Below are 14467 nucleotides of genomic sequence, written 5' to 3'. Positions count from 1 at the left end.
AATGTTGATGTATGTTGAGATATGCAGTGTAAACATGTCAGAGGTTTTGATGAACAGAAGGCAAAAGAGACGAAAGCTTTGTTGCTTTTCTGGGGACGAAATGAAGACAAACCAAACATAACCTAGAAATTCTTGGGCCTTCATCTGAAACACATGCAGACATTAAACTAGGTGAAGAGCACCATCTAGTGGCTGTTTCAAAAACTGTTGAGTGTCTCAGTTTGACAATCAGCAGCTCAGTGAATGTCATGAGCCTGATCACATACTCAAAACATCTGTTTCTAGTATAAAGCAAAGCTTAAAGAGAGCCTTTCAGCTAATTTGTTGATGTGTCTTATTTTAACCCACATGTTACCGTTAGTGAGGACTGATTGAAAGACATCTTTCCCTCTGTAAACATCCCATAAAAGAGTCAAGTAAACTTAATGAACTATTGTATAAGCTTTTTTTATCACTATATCAGCAATACAGTAAATAATAAATATATATACACCGACAAGCAAGTTCATTAGCCTGGATGTAACAGCGAACGGGTGCAGTGAGCTGTTTTTCCATCTATGCTGCACTATGCTGTACGCCAGCACTGGTTCAGGGGCTGCTCAGCAGGTCGTCTCCTCCTCAAGCTCCTATGTTGCTCACCGTGGTGTTTTCACTCTGTGTTCTGCCCTCTCTGCTTTGGCAGCGGCTGCTTGAGGGCTGGCCAGTACGGTGAGTCGCATGTGCCGTCTCAGCTCCTCTGGCAGCAGCAGCGCAGTCAGGAAGTACTCCAGCATCAACTTTTCCTGCACAGCCTACAGCTCCAAAGGATTCTGGGAGAGTGAGTCCGAATCTACAAGGGGTTTTGGAGGCTGTGTGACACCTAAACAGTGCACAAAATGTTAGATTGGATGTTGTGCATCTTTGACTGAATATAAATGTCATTTGATGTGTGTAAGACATTCAAGTGATGTTTTTAGACTTCATACTGCTGTTTTACAGTTCATCACACCATAAATACTTTAATTCAAGCCTGTGATATTAATGACAGAGTTTTCTTAGCCTGTTTGCTAGCCTGGTTGTAGTTAAGAACATAAGTTGCCAGCCCCTCAGTTTAAGCAAAAAACGTGTTCTTATGCGAGCGGCATTAGAGTCAAAGATATTCCATTAACATCTCTCAATAAAACATTACAAATACATTCAATAATCAGTTTTAACAGAGCACACAGAGTAACCATGTAGTACTATGTGCGCTCTATTATCATTCGCCTTGCAAACAGTCTGTAATGTGTAAGCTCATCTATGGAGATAACAGCATTATGCATTAAATGAAAGATGAAATGCATTATGGTCTGATTCCTAATAATAATAAAACCCAGCTGGAACCCTACCCAAAAAATGACTCCATAGCTTTAAGTGTATAATGTAATAACATTGGCATTGAAATAGAATCTTTACACTAATGTGCTGGTGCTTATGCTATTACAATATTTACAGATGAAATCTTTTTATCAAATGTAAAGACATTCATATTGTTCGTCTCAACAGTCGTCAGCAGAGGGCAGTAGAGTGCAAAAAACTAGACCCAGTCTATGGACAAAAGCACACAACTTGGCCCAGGTTTCTTCCCATCTCTTCATATTACAAAAATTATTCCAACAGTCTGGATTTATTTTAGTGCTAATGCTAAATGTTTGTCACATACTTCATTGCACCTGACATGAGACCCCATGTGACACACATTTCATCCTCTGCATCATTATTGGGGGATTTTTCCTGCTATACAAAACTGACATTTATACATGTGGTCTTAAAAATATCTGATCAGATTCTGAAGGAAAAATTAATTTATAGATAACACGTTAAAGGCACTTTCACAGTCATAGGTCAAGTTATGCAAACTATTGGATCTTCTGTGTTATTTTAATATTCTGTGATATCGACTTTAGCATTAAATATAAATGAATAATAAATCTAGCCAAAGTACAGCAAATGGGTGGCGGAAGGTACAAAAGTAGTTGTTGGTTTTAGAAGTTCTGCAAGATACAAAAAGTTTTTGCACTTCCATCCTCACTGATGTTCGATTCCTCAGTATTGTGTCACATTGAAGCCACATTGAAGGACGTTCAAATACAGAATAACATGCTTAGATTGTTTGGAGCTTCTTAATTATTGTGCCTGTAATGAAGATCAGAAATTTTTATGGTCATAGCCACGAGGGCTGCACAATATCGACATAAAATGCGATGTTGGATAAAGCTGTCTCTGTGGGTCTCTGGCTGGATGTAACACAAGTGTAGACATTTTTTTGGGGATGTATAAACAGAAATCTAACTAACCTCCCTTAAACCACCTTTAAACAAATAGCAAAATGCAAAATTATAAAAGCACTATTTACTATTCTGCATAATAAAAAGAAATGAAATACTACCAACTACTTACTTTAGAACAGCAAGCACAGAGAAACAGCATCACCTCAACAGCTTTTTCTATAAAGACTATAAATATATGTTTGTTTTTTATATAGACACACAAGAACAAATACATATTCTTGTTTCATTGTATTGTTTTATTCAGCTATTAAATATTGTGACATGCAGGGTTATATTTAGTTTACAAATAACATTTTTCTTGCTTTTGATTGAGTGTAGTTAGTTAGTTAGTAGATCCGGGACTCTTATTTTGAAGGACTCTGGGGGTTAGCAAACTTCAGTAGCCCAGCTGACTAGCAGGAAAACAGTAGAGCCTGAGGTAGCCTGTGTGCTGTGTGTTTTGCCATTTGTTGCACGCTGTTTTGAGTTCAAATTCCATTTAAAGCTGAGTTATGGACGATATTGTACAGTCTCCGAGTGTTGCTGACCCCTGGGATAGGCGGTTGCCCCACCTGCCGTTTTTAGACTTTGGGAGGGAGAAATGCCTACAATTTTTATTTTGATGTGTGTAATATGATAAAGGAGGTAGTGGTGGGCAAAATGACAAGATATATGAAATCACAATACTTCAAGACATTTTCAATGATGTTTAGTTTTCTGAGGTTTGAAAAGTTGGAAAAGTAGTGCCACATTTAAAAAACACAGTTGAAACAATTAATACAGTGATTTCAGAGCAACTGATCCTGCATTTGTGACGATTATGCCATCACATCACAAAAACTGCCCTCTTCTAAAAGGAGGTATTTTAGAATAACGTGATTATTTGTCATGTATTTATAAAATGAAATAGGAAAATAATTGACTTGGATACAGAAATGCATACCATGTAATCAGAGGTGTAAGTAACAAACTACATTCACTCTCGTTACTGTAATTGAGTACAGTTTTCCCTGTAACGGTACTTTTTGGAGTAGAATTTAATCGTAGTAGTTTTACTCTTACTTGAGTTCATTTTTAATGAAATACTTTTACTTCGCTACTTTAATTTTTATTTATTTTTTTTTTTAAATTTTGACGGTATCAGCTCAGACACCAATACGAACGAAGGGTGGTTAAATTTAAAAGATTCATCAATCAAAAAACCGCAGCTCCAGCAGGAAAAACACTACAGAGAGGTCCAGTTTAGTGGAGAAGGGCAGAGGAGAACTGAACCAGCTCACACGAGAAACAGACCGCGACCAAACGGTCATCTGTGTTCATTAAACATGAACTAAAGAAAATCAGCGGCCGAACATGAAAGCTGCTGAGATCCGCTCTCACAGCTCGACTCCAGCCTGAGGCAGCGTTAGCCAAGCTAGCTGATCCGAGCTGAACAGGTACCATGTTTATGGGTTTCTTCTTTCTTTTATAGTGATTCTGTTTATTACACTGGAAATCTGCTGCGTAAATTTTATTACTTTTATTAATTTTATTAGTCTCTCAGACACTTTAGTTAACAGGTGTCGCCCACAGTCTACAGTTTACCCATTTATACAGCCTAGTTTAGCTGCTGTTTTGGACATAAACGGTCGGGAACAGCTGTGATACAAGAAATCTAGTCTAATACAGGTTCTTCATAAACTCTGGACAGTGATTCTGTCGCGCTGTCGTTGTTTAAGCTGACGGGTCTGTTCTGATCAGACGGCGGTGGAGTATGAAGTTTCAGAGCTTACCTCACATCAATGAAAAGCCCTCACAGACATCAGAGCATCACTCAGACAGAGTTTAAACAGTGTTGAGCCATAATACTCAGATCATTGTTCGGTCTGACTGTAAAAAAACTGTACAATTATCGCGTCTGGACTCACTGACTGAAAAATGCAGGCTACAAAAACACTCCTCAACCTGACCTTTCAGGCAACACTGCATCATGAGAGACTCTCTCACTCTCACTCTCTCACTCTCTCTCTCTCTCACTGTCTCTCTCTCTCTCTCTTTCTCTCTCTCTCACTGTCTCTCTATCTCTCTCTCTCTCTCTCTCTCTCTGCCTTGATGTTTGTCTTTAACTGCGAGAGGCTGTTTAACTGTGAAATGCAGTAATAATGTCTGATTCTGTATGAAGTGATCAGCATTAGTGAAATATATTACAGTAAAAATCAAATTTAATTTACTGATGTTGCTGCTGATTTATATGAATGTTCTGAACAGATATCAGTGAAAAGTGTTGACTGTCTGTAGAGGTTGACACCTATTAACTTCAGCTAGAGTCCAGGGAGCTGATGGGCAGCAGGACTCTCACTAAAATTTAAAAATTAAAAACATTATTAATCAAGCAATCTGCTCATAATTTTTTTTTCTCTTAAATGTACTTAGTTGAATAGTAACCTCCTCTGCACAGCCTTTCAGGGATTCTAAAAAACTTTATTGGAAACAGATAAACTAGGAAGTCTTTCCAGGTTTCTGGACTCCTGGAACTACCTAGTCTTCGGCACAGATGGCTTCTAAAATATGAAATCATTTTTCTAATAAGTTTCTTTTGTGCTATATTCAATATTGCACGTTAAGTGTAGAATCTTATCCTCTATTCATTAATTCTCTTGTTGTACTTTTGTTTCGCCTTCCAGTGTCGACCAGAGAAGGATGGGTTCCCATTTGGAGTTTTGGTTCCTCTCAAGGTTTCTTCCTCTTGCTCTGAGGGAGTTTTTCTCAGCTTGGTTTGCTCACTGGGGGCTTGGACGTGGATTTTCGGTAAAGCTGCTTTGTGATAACATCTGTTCTAAAAAGGGCTTTATAAATAATCTTTGACTTGACTAAGTTTGTGCAAATTACACAAGGCGGCTGCACAGTCATAGGCATCAGCAAGGGAGGCACTGGGTCATTAACCCCCCTCAAAACCAAAGAAGGACCCAGAACAGTCTGAAAAATGCTGCTACAGGAGTTTTAAGCTGTGTAGTCACTATGAAAGCCAGAAAAACTGTGCTATGTTAAACATGTGGATGTTTTACTCACAGATTTTTTTGCCGTTATGTAGGCTTGCCAGATTTGCGGTTTCAGCTGGTTTGAAAGTGCAGTGCAGGTGGATTTTATATAATACTGGGTGTGTTTTTGCTTGGACTACTTTCTAAATGTACTGCAGCCACAGAAAAAGGTTCAAAAATGAAAACTAATGGTCTTATGAATGTATATTAATCCTAGCAACCTAAGGGCTCACAGGCACGTCCTGCAAGACAAGCGGCAGAAGAGTGCAGCTCGTTTGGTGGCATCGCTGATAGACAGCTTAATGCGACCTGACCATCTAAACCTGACAGAGGACTAACAAGCTTGTAATACCTCAAAAAGAGATCTCTGTAAGGAGACGCTGACAACTATTAACTAAAACTGAGTGGAGCTAAACAGCTGAAAACAAAAAGTTAAAATAGTTTCTAACCACTTGACCAGAACTTTGCTTTAATTTAAGAAAGTATAAGTTTGTATTTCATTAAAAAAAGCAAAGGAAACTTAACTGTATGTTCCCTTTTTGCTACAGCAAACGTGTTTTTTGGCAGCAGGACGCTAACATTACTGCTACTGAGTGCTGATTGGTTGGTGAGCGGAGTAGCTCATTGGCTGTTTGTCATATATCAAAAGATAGACGCTGAGATCATTGATCAGAATATATATAACGATATATGCTGAGATCATTGATCAGAACATATATAAAGATATACACTGAGATCTTTGATCAGAATATATATCAAAAGATAGATGCTGAGAACATTGATCAGAATATATATCAAAAGATACACTCTGACCTTATTGATCAGAATATATATAACGATATATGCTGAGATCATTGATCAGAATATATATCAAAAGATACACTCTGACATCACTGATCAGAATATATCTAAAGATATATGCTGAGATCATTGATCAGAAAATATATCAAAGATATACACTGAGATCATTGATTAGAATATATATAAAAAGATATATGCTGAGATCAAAAGATATACACTAATATACACAGAGATGCATGGAGGACAGAGTCTGTAAAAGAAATCAGACAGCTCTGAGTTCTCTCCCTCCTAACTGTAGATCTATTCTTGATCTGAACTTGCAGCCACTGACACAGAAAAAAACAAAAACTGAAATGAATGTGACCAGACCTGTGTTTCTGAAGACATTTTTGACAGAATCAGTGGAACGCTCAAAAGCGTGTAGTTTACGGTAAAAATAGTCTTTATAGTGGTGTTTGTTCACCTCATTTCCAAAAAAGTTTGCAAAATGTAAATAAAAACAGAATGCAATGATGTGCAAATCATTTAAACCCTTTATTTAATTAAAAAGAGTACAAAGACAACATATCAAATTTTGAATTTGATGCCAGCGACATGTTTCAAAAAAGTTGGGATGGGCCATGTTTACCACTGTGCTTTAAACAACACTCTGTAAGCGTTTGGGAACTGAGGAGACAAATTGCTGTAGCATTGAAAGTGAAATGTGTTCTCATTCTTGTTTGATACAGTATTTCAGCAGCTCAACAGTTCAGGGTCTTCTTCTTCAGGGTCTTTTCATTTCATAATGCGCCAAATGTTTTCAGTGGTGACAGGTCTGGACTGCAGGCAGGTCAGTTTAGCACCCAGACTCTTTTAATACGGAGCCATGCTGCTGTAATACATACAGAATGTGGTTTGACATCGTCTTGCTGAAATAATCAAGGCCTTCCCTGAAAAAGACGTCATCTGGATGGCAGCATATGTTGCTCCAAAACATGTATATATCGTTCAGCATTAATGCTGCCTTCACAGATGTGCACGTCACCCATGCCACATGCACTAATGCACCCTTATACCATTACAGATGCTGGCTTATGAACTGTGCTGTGATAACAAGCAGGACGGTTCCTCTCCTCTTTAGCCCAGAGAGCGCGGTATCCATGATTTCTTTAAAGAATCTCAATTTTTGATTCATCAGGCCAGCGGGCATTTTCCACTTCGCCTCAGTCCATCTTAAATGACCTTGGGCCCAGAGAAGGCGGTGGCGTTTCCGGATCCTGCTTATGAATGGTTTCTTCTTTGCATCATAGAGTAGTAACTTGCATTTGTGGATGCAGTGATGAACTGTGTTCCTGTTGAAAGTGTTCCTGAGCCCATGCAGTGATTTCCACTGCAGAATTGTGTCTGTTTTTAATGCAGTGCTGCCTGAGGGCCCAAAGATATTGCATACAGAGATTTCTCTGAATCTTTTAATTATATTATGTATCGTCAATGATGAAATCCCCAAGTTCTTTGTTATTGGGAAATGTTATTCTTCAATTGTTACACCTTTTTCTTGCATATTATTTCCCCTCCCCATCTTTACTTCTGAGAGTCTCAGCCTCTCTGAGATGCTCTTTTTATATCCAATCATGTTACTGACCTGTTGCCAGTTAACCTAATTAGTTGTGAGATGTTCCATCATGTGTTATTTTTAGCATTACACAACTTTATCCATCTTTTGGTGCCCTATTCCAGCTTTTTTAAATGTGTTGCTGGCATTAAATTCAAAATGGGTATATGTTTGTCAAAAAACAATATCATTTCTCAGTGTCAGCATTTAAAATGTTGTCTTTTGTACTATTTTCAATTAAATTTAGATTTTAAAATTTACATTTTACACCACATCACAACTTTTTAGGAAACAGGGTTGTATATGAATCCAGTATTTTGATTGATTGCCAGATTATGGTGGTGTCACTATATATATGCATGTGTGTGTGTGTGTGTGTGTGTATAGCGATTAGACTGAAATTTCTTATTTGTTTATATAGAAAAAAGAATAAGCCAAGTATATCTTACAATCATTAGCCTTTTTACTTAATAAGAATTACTTTTAGTACTGTTCTCTTAAGTACATGCATTTGAAGGCACGTGTAAAATGTTACTAGAGTAGACACACATGTAAAACAAGACTCAGATTTGTGACATAACCCTTTCTCTGACGGTCAGCTTCTGATGCCTGTCAGAGAAACCTCCTGTGCCGTGGTCAGCCCCTGGGCCTGGGAGGGTGTTCCCTGTGGAAATCTTCAAAACAAGAAAATAAACAGGATGGGAGGGTCCCCATGAGTGTTCCTCCTCGTACTCTCCCATTCCGCTAAATAATAAAGACAACTGCCACTTCACCTAGATTCTAACAGGATGTTAACACTGTAAGCAGAGGACACACTGTACTACTGTTACTACACTATTCTTACAACACTACTCTTACAAAACTGCTGTTACAATATTACTGTTACAATATCACTTTTAGAACACTACTGTTACAATACTACTGTTACAATATTACTAACAATACTACTGTCACAATACTACTGTTACAATATTACTAACAATACTACTGTTACAATACTACTGTTACAATATTACTAACAATACTACTGTTACAATATTACTAACAATATGACTGTTACAATACTACTGTTACAATATTACTAACAATACTACTGTTACAATATTACTAACAATATGACTGTTACAATACTACTGTTACAATATTACTAACAATACTACTGTTACAATATTACTAACAATACTACTGTTACAATACTACTGTTACAATACTACTGTTACAATATTACTAACAATACTACTGTTACAATACTACTGTTACAATATAACTCTTAGCATACTACTGTTACAATACTACTGTCGCAATATTACTGGCAATATTACTGTTACAATACGACTGTTACAATATTACTGTAAACACTACTGTTATAACCTGACTGTTACAACATTATTCTTACAACAATACTCTTACAATACTTCAGCTACAATACTACTATAAAACACTACTGTTACAATATTACTTTTACAATACTACTCTTACAATACTACTGTTACAATATAACTCTTAGAACACTACTGTTACAACACTACTGTTACAATATTACTGACAATAAAACTGGTACAATATTACTGTTACAACCTGACTGTTACAATATTACTTTTACAACACTACTCTTACAATACAACTGTTACAATATAACTCTTACAACACTGCTATTACAAAACTGTTACAATAATACTGTTACACTGCTGCTGTTACAATACTACTCTTACAGCATTACTCTTACAATACTGTTATTACAATACTGTTGTTACAATACTACTGTTATGATATAACTTTTACAACACTACTGTTACGACCTGACTGTTACAATACTACAGCTACAACACTACGTTTAGAACATGACAGTACGTCTGAAGAATGCAAACTCCACTGGAAAGCATTGCGGCAGGAGTGAGGAACTGAATCCAGCACAGTTTCCCTACACCATCACCTGGCAGAGACGAGTTGAGTCATGTGGAACTGAAATTTAGGCTGCGAACCTGGAACCAAAACTGGCCACCAGCAGAAAGTCCCCTCAGAAGACACGCAAAGGTTTTGGACAGTGAATACGAAGAAAACAGAGTCATTAAGTTTCTCTACAATCAAACCACTCTGGATTATTTTGCTTGCATGTCAGTGATTGAATTATGCAGATTTTTTGAAAAAACATCATTTGATTGTATTTTATTAAATGGAATTAATATTGTTTATTTATATTTGAGAATTTGTGTTGCATGGCACTACTCAAAAAGAGGCATCGAATTAGGGTAAAATTGGATTGTACTTTTACAGCTAGGAGAGACGGGGGTGCAGTCTCAGGTCCTGCTCTAAAATGCTCTAAATGGCTACAATTAGATGCTGTTTACTCACTGAAACTCTTTTTCTGTGTTTTGGTAGTGACATGAACACAAGACAGAATTTTTTCGACAAAGTTTTTTATTTGAAAATCAAAAATCTTTCAGTTTCACTTGAAAATAAATAAAAAAGATTTAAAAAATGTGGGAAAAAGTAATTATTATTTTCACAAGTGTAAATTTAGGGGTTAAGGTTTGGGACAGGCACCGCCCAATAGAAAATAACCTATAAATGATGATTTGGTAAATATTTAACTTCCCTAGAGTGTTTCATGTATTAGGGAGATGTTAATACTTATACCAGTTAGGCTACTTCACTTTCCACCTCACGGCCCACCTATTTATCACTATCATCTTGAAGGCCCATAGGATAATTTGGGTGCCTGCCCCCTCAATATGCAATGCTTATCACTGGACATAATATATCAGCAGATTATCCTAACATTATCTTGTTTTATAACAGAAATCAGGCAGATTGGTGGCAAATTGAGTGGGACATTTTTATTATTTTTTGAAAGGCAAAGGGGCAAAAAAGGTACAAAGCTGCCTTGGTGCACTGTTGTTGCAGGGCTTGTATTAACATTATGCATTAATTTAAAACATTTCATTATTCTTAAGTCAAGTTATTTTTTCACTGACTTTTATGACAAAGTGTCTTCATCAGCCCACGATGGACTACTGCCCCCCCAACACAGTATTGGCCTGAAGAGCACTTGATGCATGACTGGTCTCAATATGGTCAACAGTTAAGCCAAAGAAAACATTTTAAAATTGAAATTACCCATATAGCACATTGCCCACAAACGCTTAGGGGGGATTTTTTAAAACTGTAAATATTGTGCAACTGGTTTAAAGTCTCACTCATCAGACATGCAGAAATGAAATGCAAACAGAAGTGCGAGGAAAAGCAGAAGGTTGCCTGGTCTTGTATGGACGTTCGTGTTCTTCGGCTCAGACGTAACTGGAGGAACTCTCGGTGTGTCTGTGGAACACAAACAATAATAATTCAGTTTACAGTGACAGATTGTGAAACGTAAAGAAACACAGTTTAAACTGAGAAGATTTTTGATATAATGAAATATTATACATAAGCAGGCCAGGCACCAACAGGGTCACACCTCAGATAGAATACTGTGCCACTGGGCAGTTATTTCCAGTCATACAAGACTAGGCATCTATTTCTTTGAATGGGAAAAGACCAAATTACTCAAAACTGGAGGGTGAATTAGTGTTTCAAGAACATATTTGAAATCATTGAAAAAATCTGGCAATAAAACATAAATGGTTTGTAGTTTTTGCCTCAGTAACACATCAAAAATGTATTTTTTTCAGGTTATACTGGCTACTGCGCTCGCTCAGATCCCCACAACTTAAGCACATATCATGTTGTGCGTTACATGCTTTCCCATTCATATTTCAACCAGAGACTGGTCTCCTCCTTTATAACATCTCTGTACCGACTCTGTTTGGCGAGTTTTCGGGGACACTGGCGCAGCGCCGTAAATGAGCCCTAACTGTCGCAATTCCATCTTGCTGTATCTCGTATCACAAAACCTTTGTTTTTTTCTCATTAAACCCACTGTAGCTCATTAAAATGGTCATGTGATACAAAACATGTCGAAGATGAACGACAGGACAGTCGATTTGTTATGATACAATCTGCGTTCACAAAACAGCAGTTTGTTCAGGGCACTCAGGCATTTCCTCCGTTTGAGCCTCTGGTCTACCTGCCTCCACCCCGTTCCACCTTTTAGACAAAGGATTACTGTCTCCCTCTGGGACAAGGGGCTCTGGAAGCACACAGCAGCATCGGTCAGCGAGCAGCAGCAGCAGCACACATTCACTGTCAGATATGTTGTGTTACAGCATTTTAGCTCTGTTTAAAGTTAAATCAGCGCCTCCATCCACTTCTTATTCTCACTATATGTCACAAGGCTGTTTTGCCAGTGCCTCATGGAGCGTGAGTGAGTTTTACCCTGCTAATGCTTTAAACCAGAAGTAAGCTCTTTGTGAAAAGGGTCCATTGTCTATTTACACCTCATGGGGAGTGATTTAAGGTGTCCACTGTTACAGCCTGTACTTTCTGTGTTTTCAGCCAGAAACTCGTTTTATCTATTTTGGCTTTGTGGCCAGACTACTGTCAAAAATTTGTAGCTTCATCCGGGACTTTATTTATAGTGAATTTGAACTTTTATCTAGAAACTGTCCTCAAAATGAATTGAAAAATTTATATTTTTAATATTTTAACTTTTTAATATCTGTTTATTTCATTGGCAAAGTGTTGTACATATAAGAGTAAGATACAAAAGAGTAGAGGCCTGTTTATCACTTTATCAAGGACGTGGCGCATTATTTGATATTCCAATCTTCCTCTTTCTTGTAACAAGAAAGCTTTGAAAACCTGAAACTTTATTTTACTCTCTTATCCCCCCCTAACTGGACTTTGTTTAGAGAATTTAATTACAAAATAAATAACTAAATAGGTCTCGCTGGAAGTTGTGTCTAAAGCATCATGTCTCACAGGAAAAGGGTGGATAAGGGCTGTGGTTCCACGCACCATTATATCATTCCAGTCTAACAGCAGTGCTCACTCTACTGTACAGCCAGCTCAGAAGGAGCATGTTGCACAGACTGTAACAGTGGAGGCGAGGAGGCAGATGCAAATGCGAGTTTTTTTTGAGGAGGGAGGAGACACAGAACAACAAAAGCACATGGCACAGGAAGACCAAACACACATGGCTACCATAGAGGGGAAGAAGCAGACGCACTCAGAGGGACAAAGGGGGGATCCGTGACACAGACGGGGAACAGAAAGAGAAAATAATAATGAGGAGGTTCAGCTGCATGAAGCTCTTCTGCGTCAGGGTAGGACAAACATTTGTTGATTTCTTTGCTTGTGTGTTTGGCAGTTGTTAGGCAGGGATCTGTAGCACTCAAGTGATGCTTGAAAGGGGAAAAAAGCCCCACAAAGCTGGAGTGCTGTGTAACAACACTGTCTCCTTTCTGTTTGTGAGCTCAGAGCTTTTAGGTTTGTGCCCCAGCTGTTGAGTAAGCTGGGTGAAGTACACTTTACAGTACTTGGTTAGGCTAAGTGTGGCAGGTAATATTTTTCTTAGCGTTCGATTTCCCGGCCGGGCAACCAGGGTAATATATAGTTTTCAATAAATACAGTGATAGTGAACCGCATGTATTAATATTTATGCTTCTGTTGCTGAGGTTGATGAACAGGTTTATATAAAAATGAATGGAATTAATAAAGAAGGTAGTTACACTGTCATGATGCTGCACTCTAATTGTGAACATTCCTGGTAATAGTATAATTATTTATAGTAATAAATGAATTATTTATATCAATAATAAACATAAACATGTTTGAGGTTTGATTGTTTCGCATCTTGAACATTCCTAATGTCATTAGCACTACTGATGGGTAGGTTAAAGTCGGACGCACCCTTTACAGTGAGATATACTGATGCTTGAGTGTTGATAGCAGGAAGGAAGCAGGTGTACGTTCCTCCGTCCGTCTTCTTCACACTGCTGAGTTTGATAGAGAAGTTTCCTTTTGCCCACTCGTCTGGAAAGCTGTCAACTCGGCCTCTGAACAACGCGTCCTGGTCATCCAGCGACGCTCTGCTCTCAATGACGTCGTACACGGTGCTGCTGTCTCTGAATCTCCAGAACGCTCTCAGTTTGCGCAGCAGTGCCTTATCACTGTTCGAACATGGCAAGATGACGACGTCTCCCACAAAACTTTCAACGTCCTGCAAAAACGCTGAAAGGGACACCAAAACACACATAAAGTCAGAAGTGTCCAGGCACAGTCTGGCTTTTAGTTTTCCCTGTGCTGCTTATTTCTTACTGAAACCTCAGTGAAGCTCTAGTCTTTTAAATTTTTGTTTATTGGGTGTAAAACGTGCTCACCATTCTGTATCAGCATCAGGAACACTAAGGGCGAAGAGCATCTGAGGAAAAAGTCAGAAGATAAACAGAGAAAAACTTGTTTATGAAGGCCTTAACGACAATTTTAAACTCTACAAATAGTCCATTATGGATATTAAACACATTCTAAACCAACTAATTGTGAAGAAAATAGAGTATAATGTGGCGTAAATGTAAATCCTGGTTCATTATTTTTCATTATAGCTGGCTAACTGAAGTTAGCTACATTTACATTAATTCCGTTAGCTCCGTTAGCTCCGTTAGCTCTGTTAGCTCCGTTAGCTCCGTTAGCTCCGTTAGCTCTGTTAGCTCCGTAAGCTCCGTTAGCTCTGTTAGCTCCATAAGCTCCGTTAGCTCTGCTGAGGAGAGCCTACTAACTGTAGGTCCTGATTCACAAAGCATTTCACATGAAAACCTTTTTTTTACCTCATTTTATCTATGTTGTATATGTGGGTCTGAACACGTTGGGAAAAAAACACATGTGCGGATGTGATG

At 38.0% G+C, this 14467-nt stretch overlaps 1 protein-coding gene across 1 annotated transcript; it reads right to left on the bottom strand.

Annotated features, from left to right (window-relative positions):
* Positions 1-10890: 10890 nt before the first annotated feature.
* Positions 10891-13975, bottom strand: LOC118803735 (CD276 antigen homolog). The gene is made up of 2 exons (XM_036564226.1): positions 13485-13975; positions 10891-11015 (listed from the first exon to the last, which is right to left on the bottom strand). The coding sequence occupies exons 1-2, from the start codon at positions 13828-13830 to the stop codon at positions 10891-10893; spliced, it is 471 nt and encodes a 156-aa protein (XP_036420119.1). The 5' UTR covers positions 13831-13975.
* Positions 13976-14467: the final 492 nt, after the last annotated feature.

The sequence above is a fragment of the Colossoma macropomum genome, unplaced genomic scaffold (assembly GCF_904425465.1).
Source record: "Colossoma macropomum unplaced genomic scaffold, Colossoma_macropomum, whole genome shotgun sequence".
Lineage (NCBI taxonomy): Eukaryota > Metazoa > Chordata > Actinopteri > Characiformes > Serrasalmidae > Colossoma > Colossoma macropomum.
This window is presented reverse-complemented; position numbering and strand designations above follow the sequence as displayed.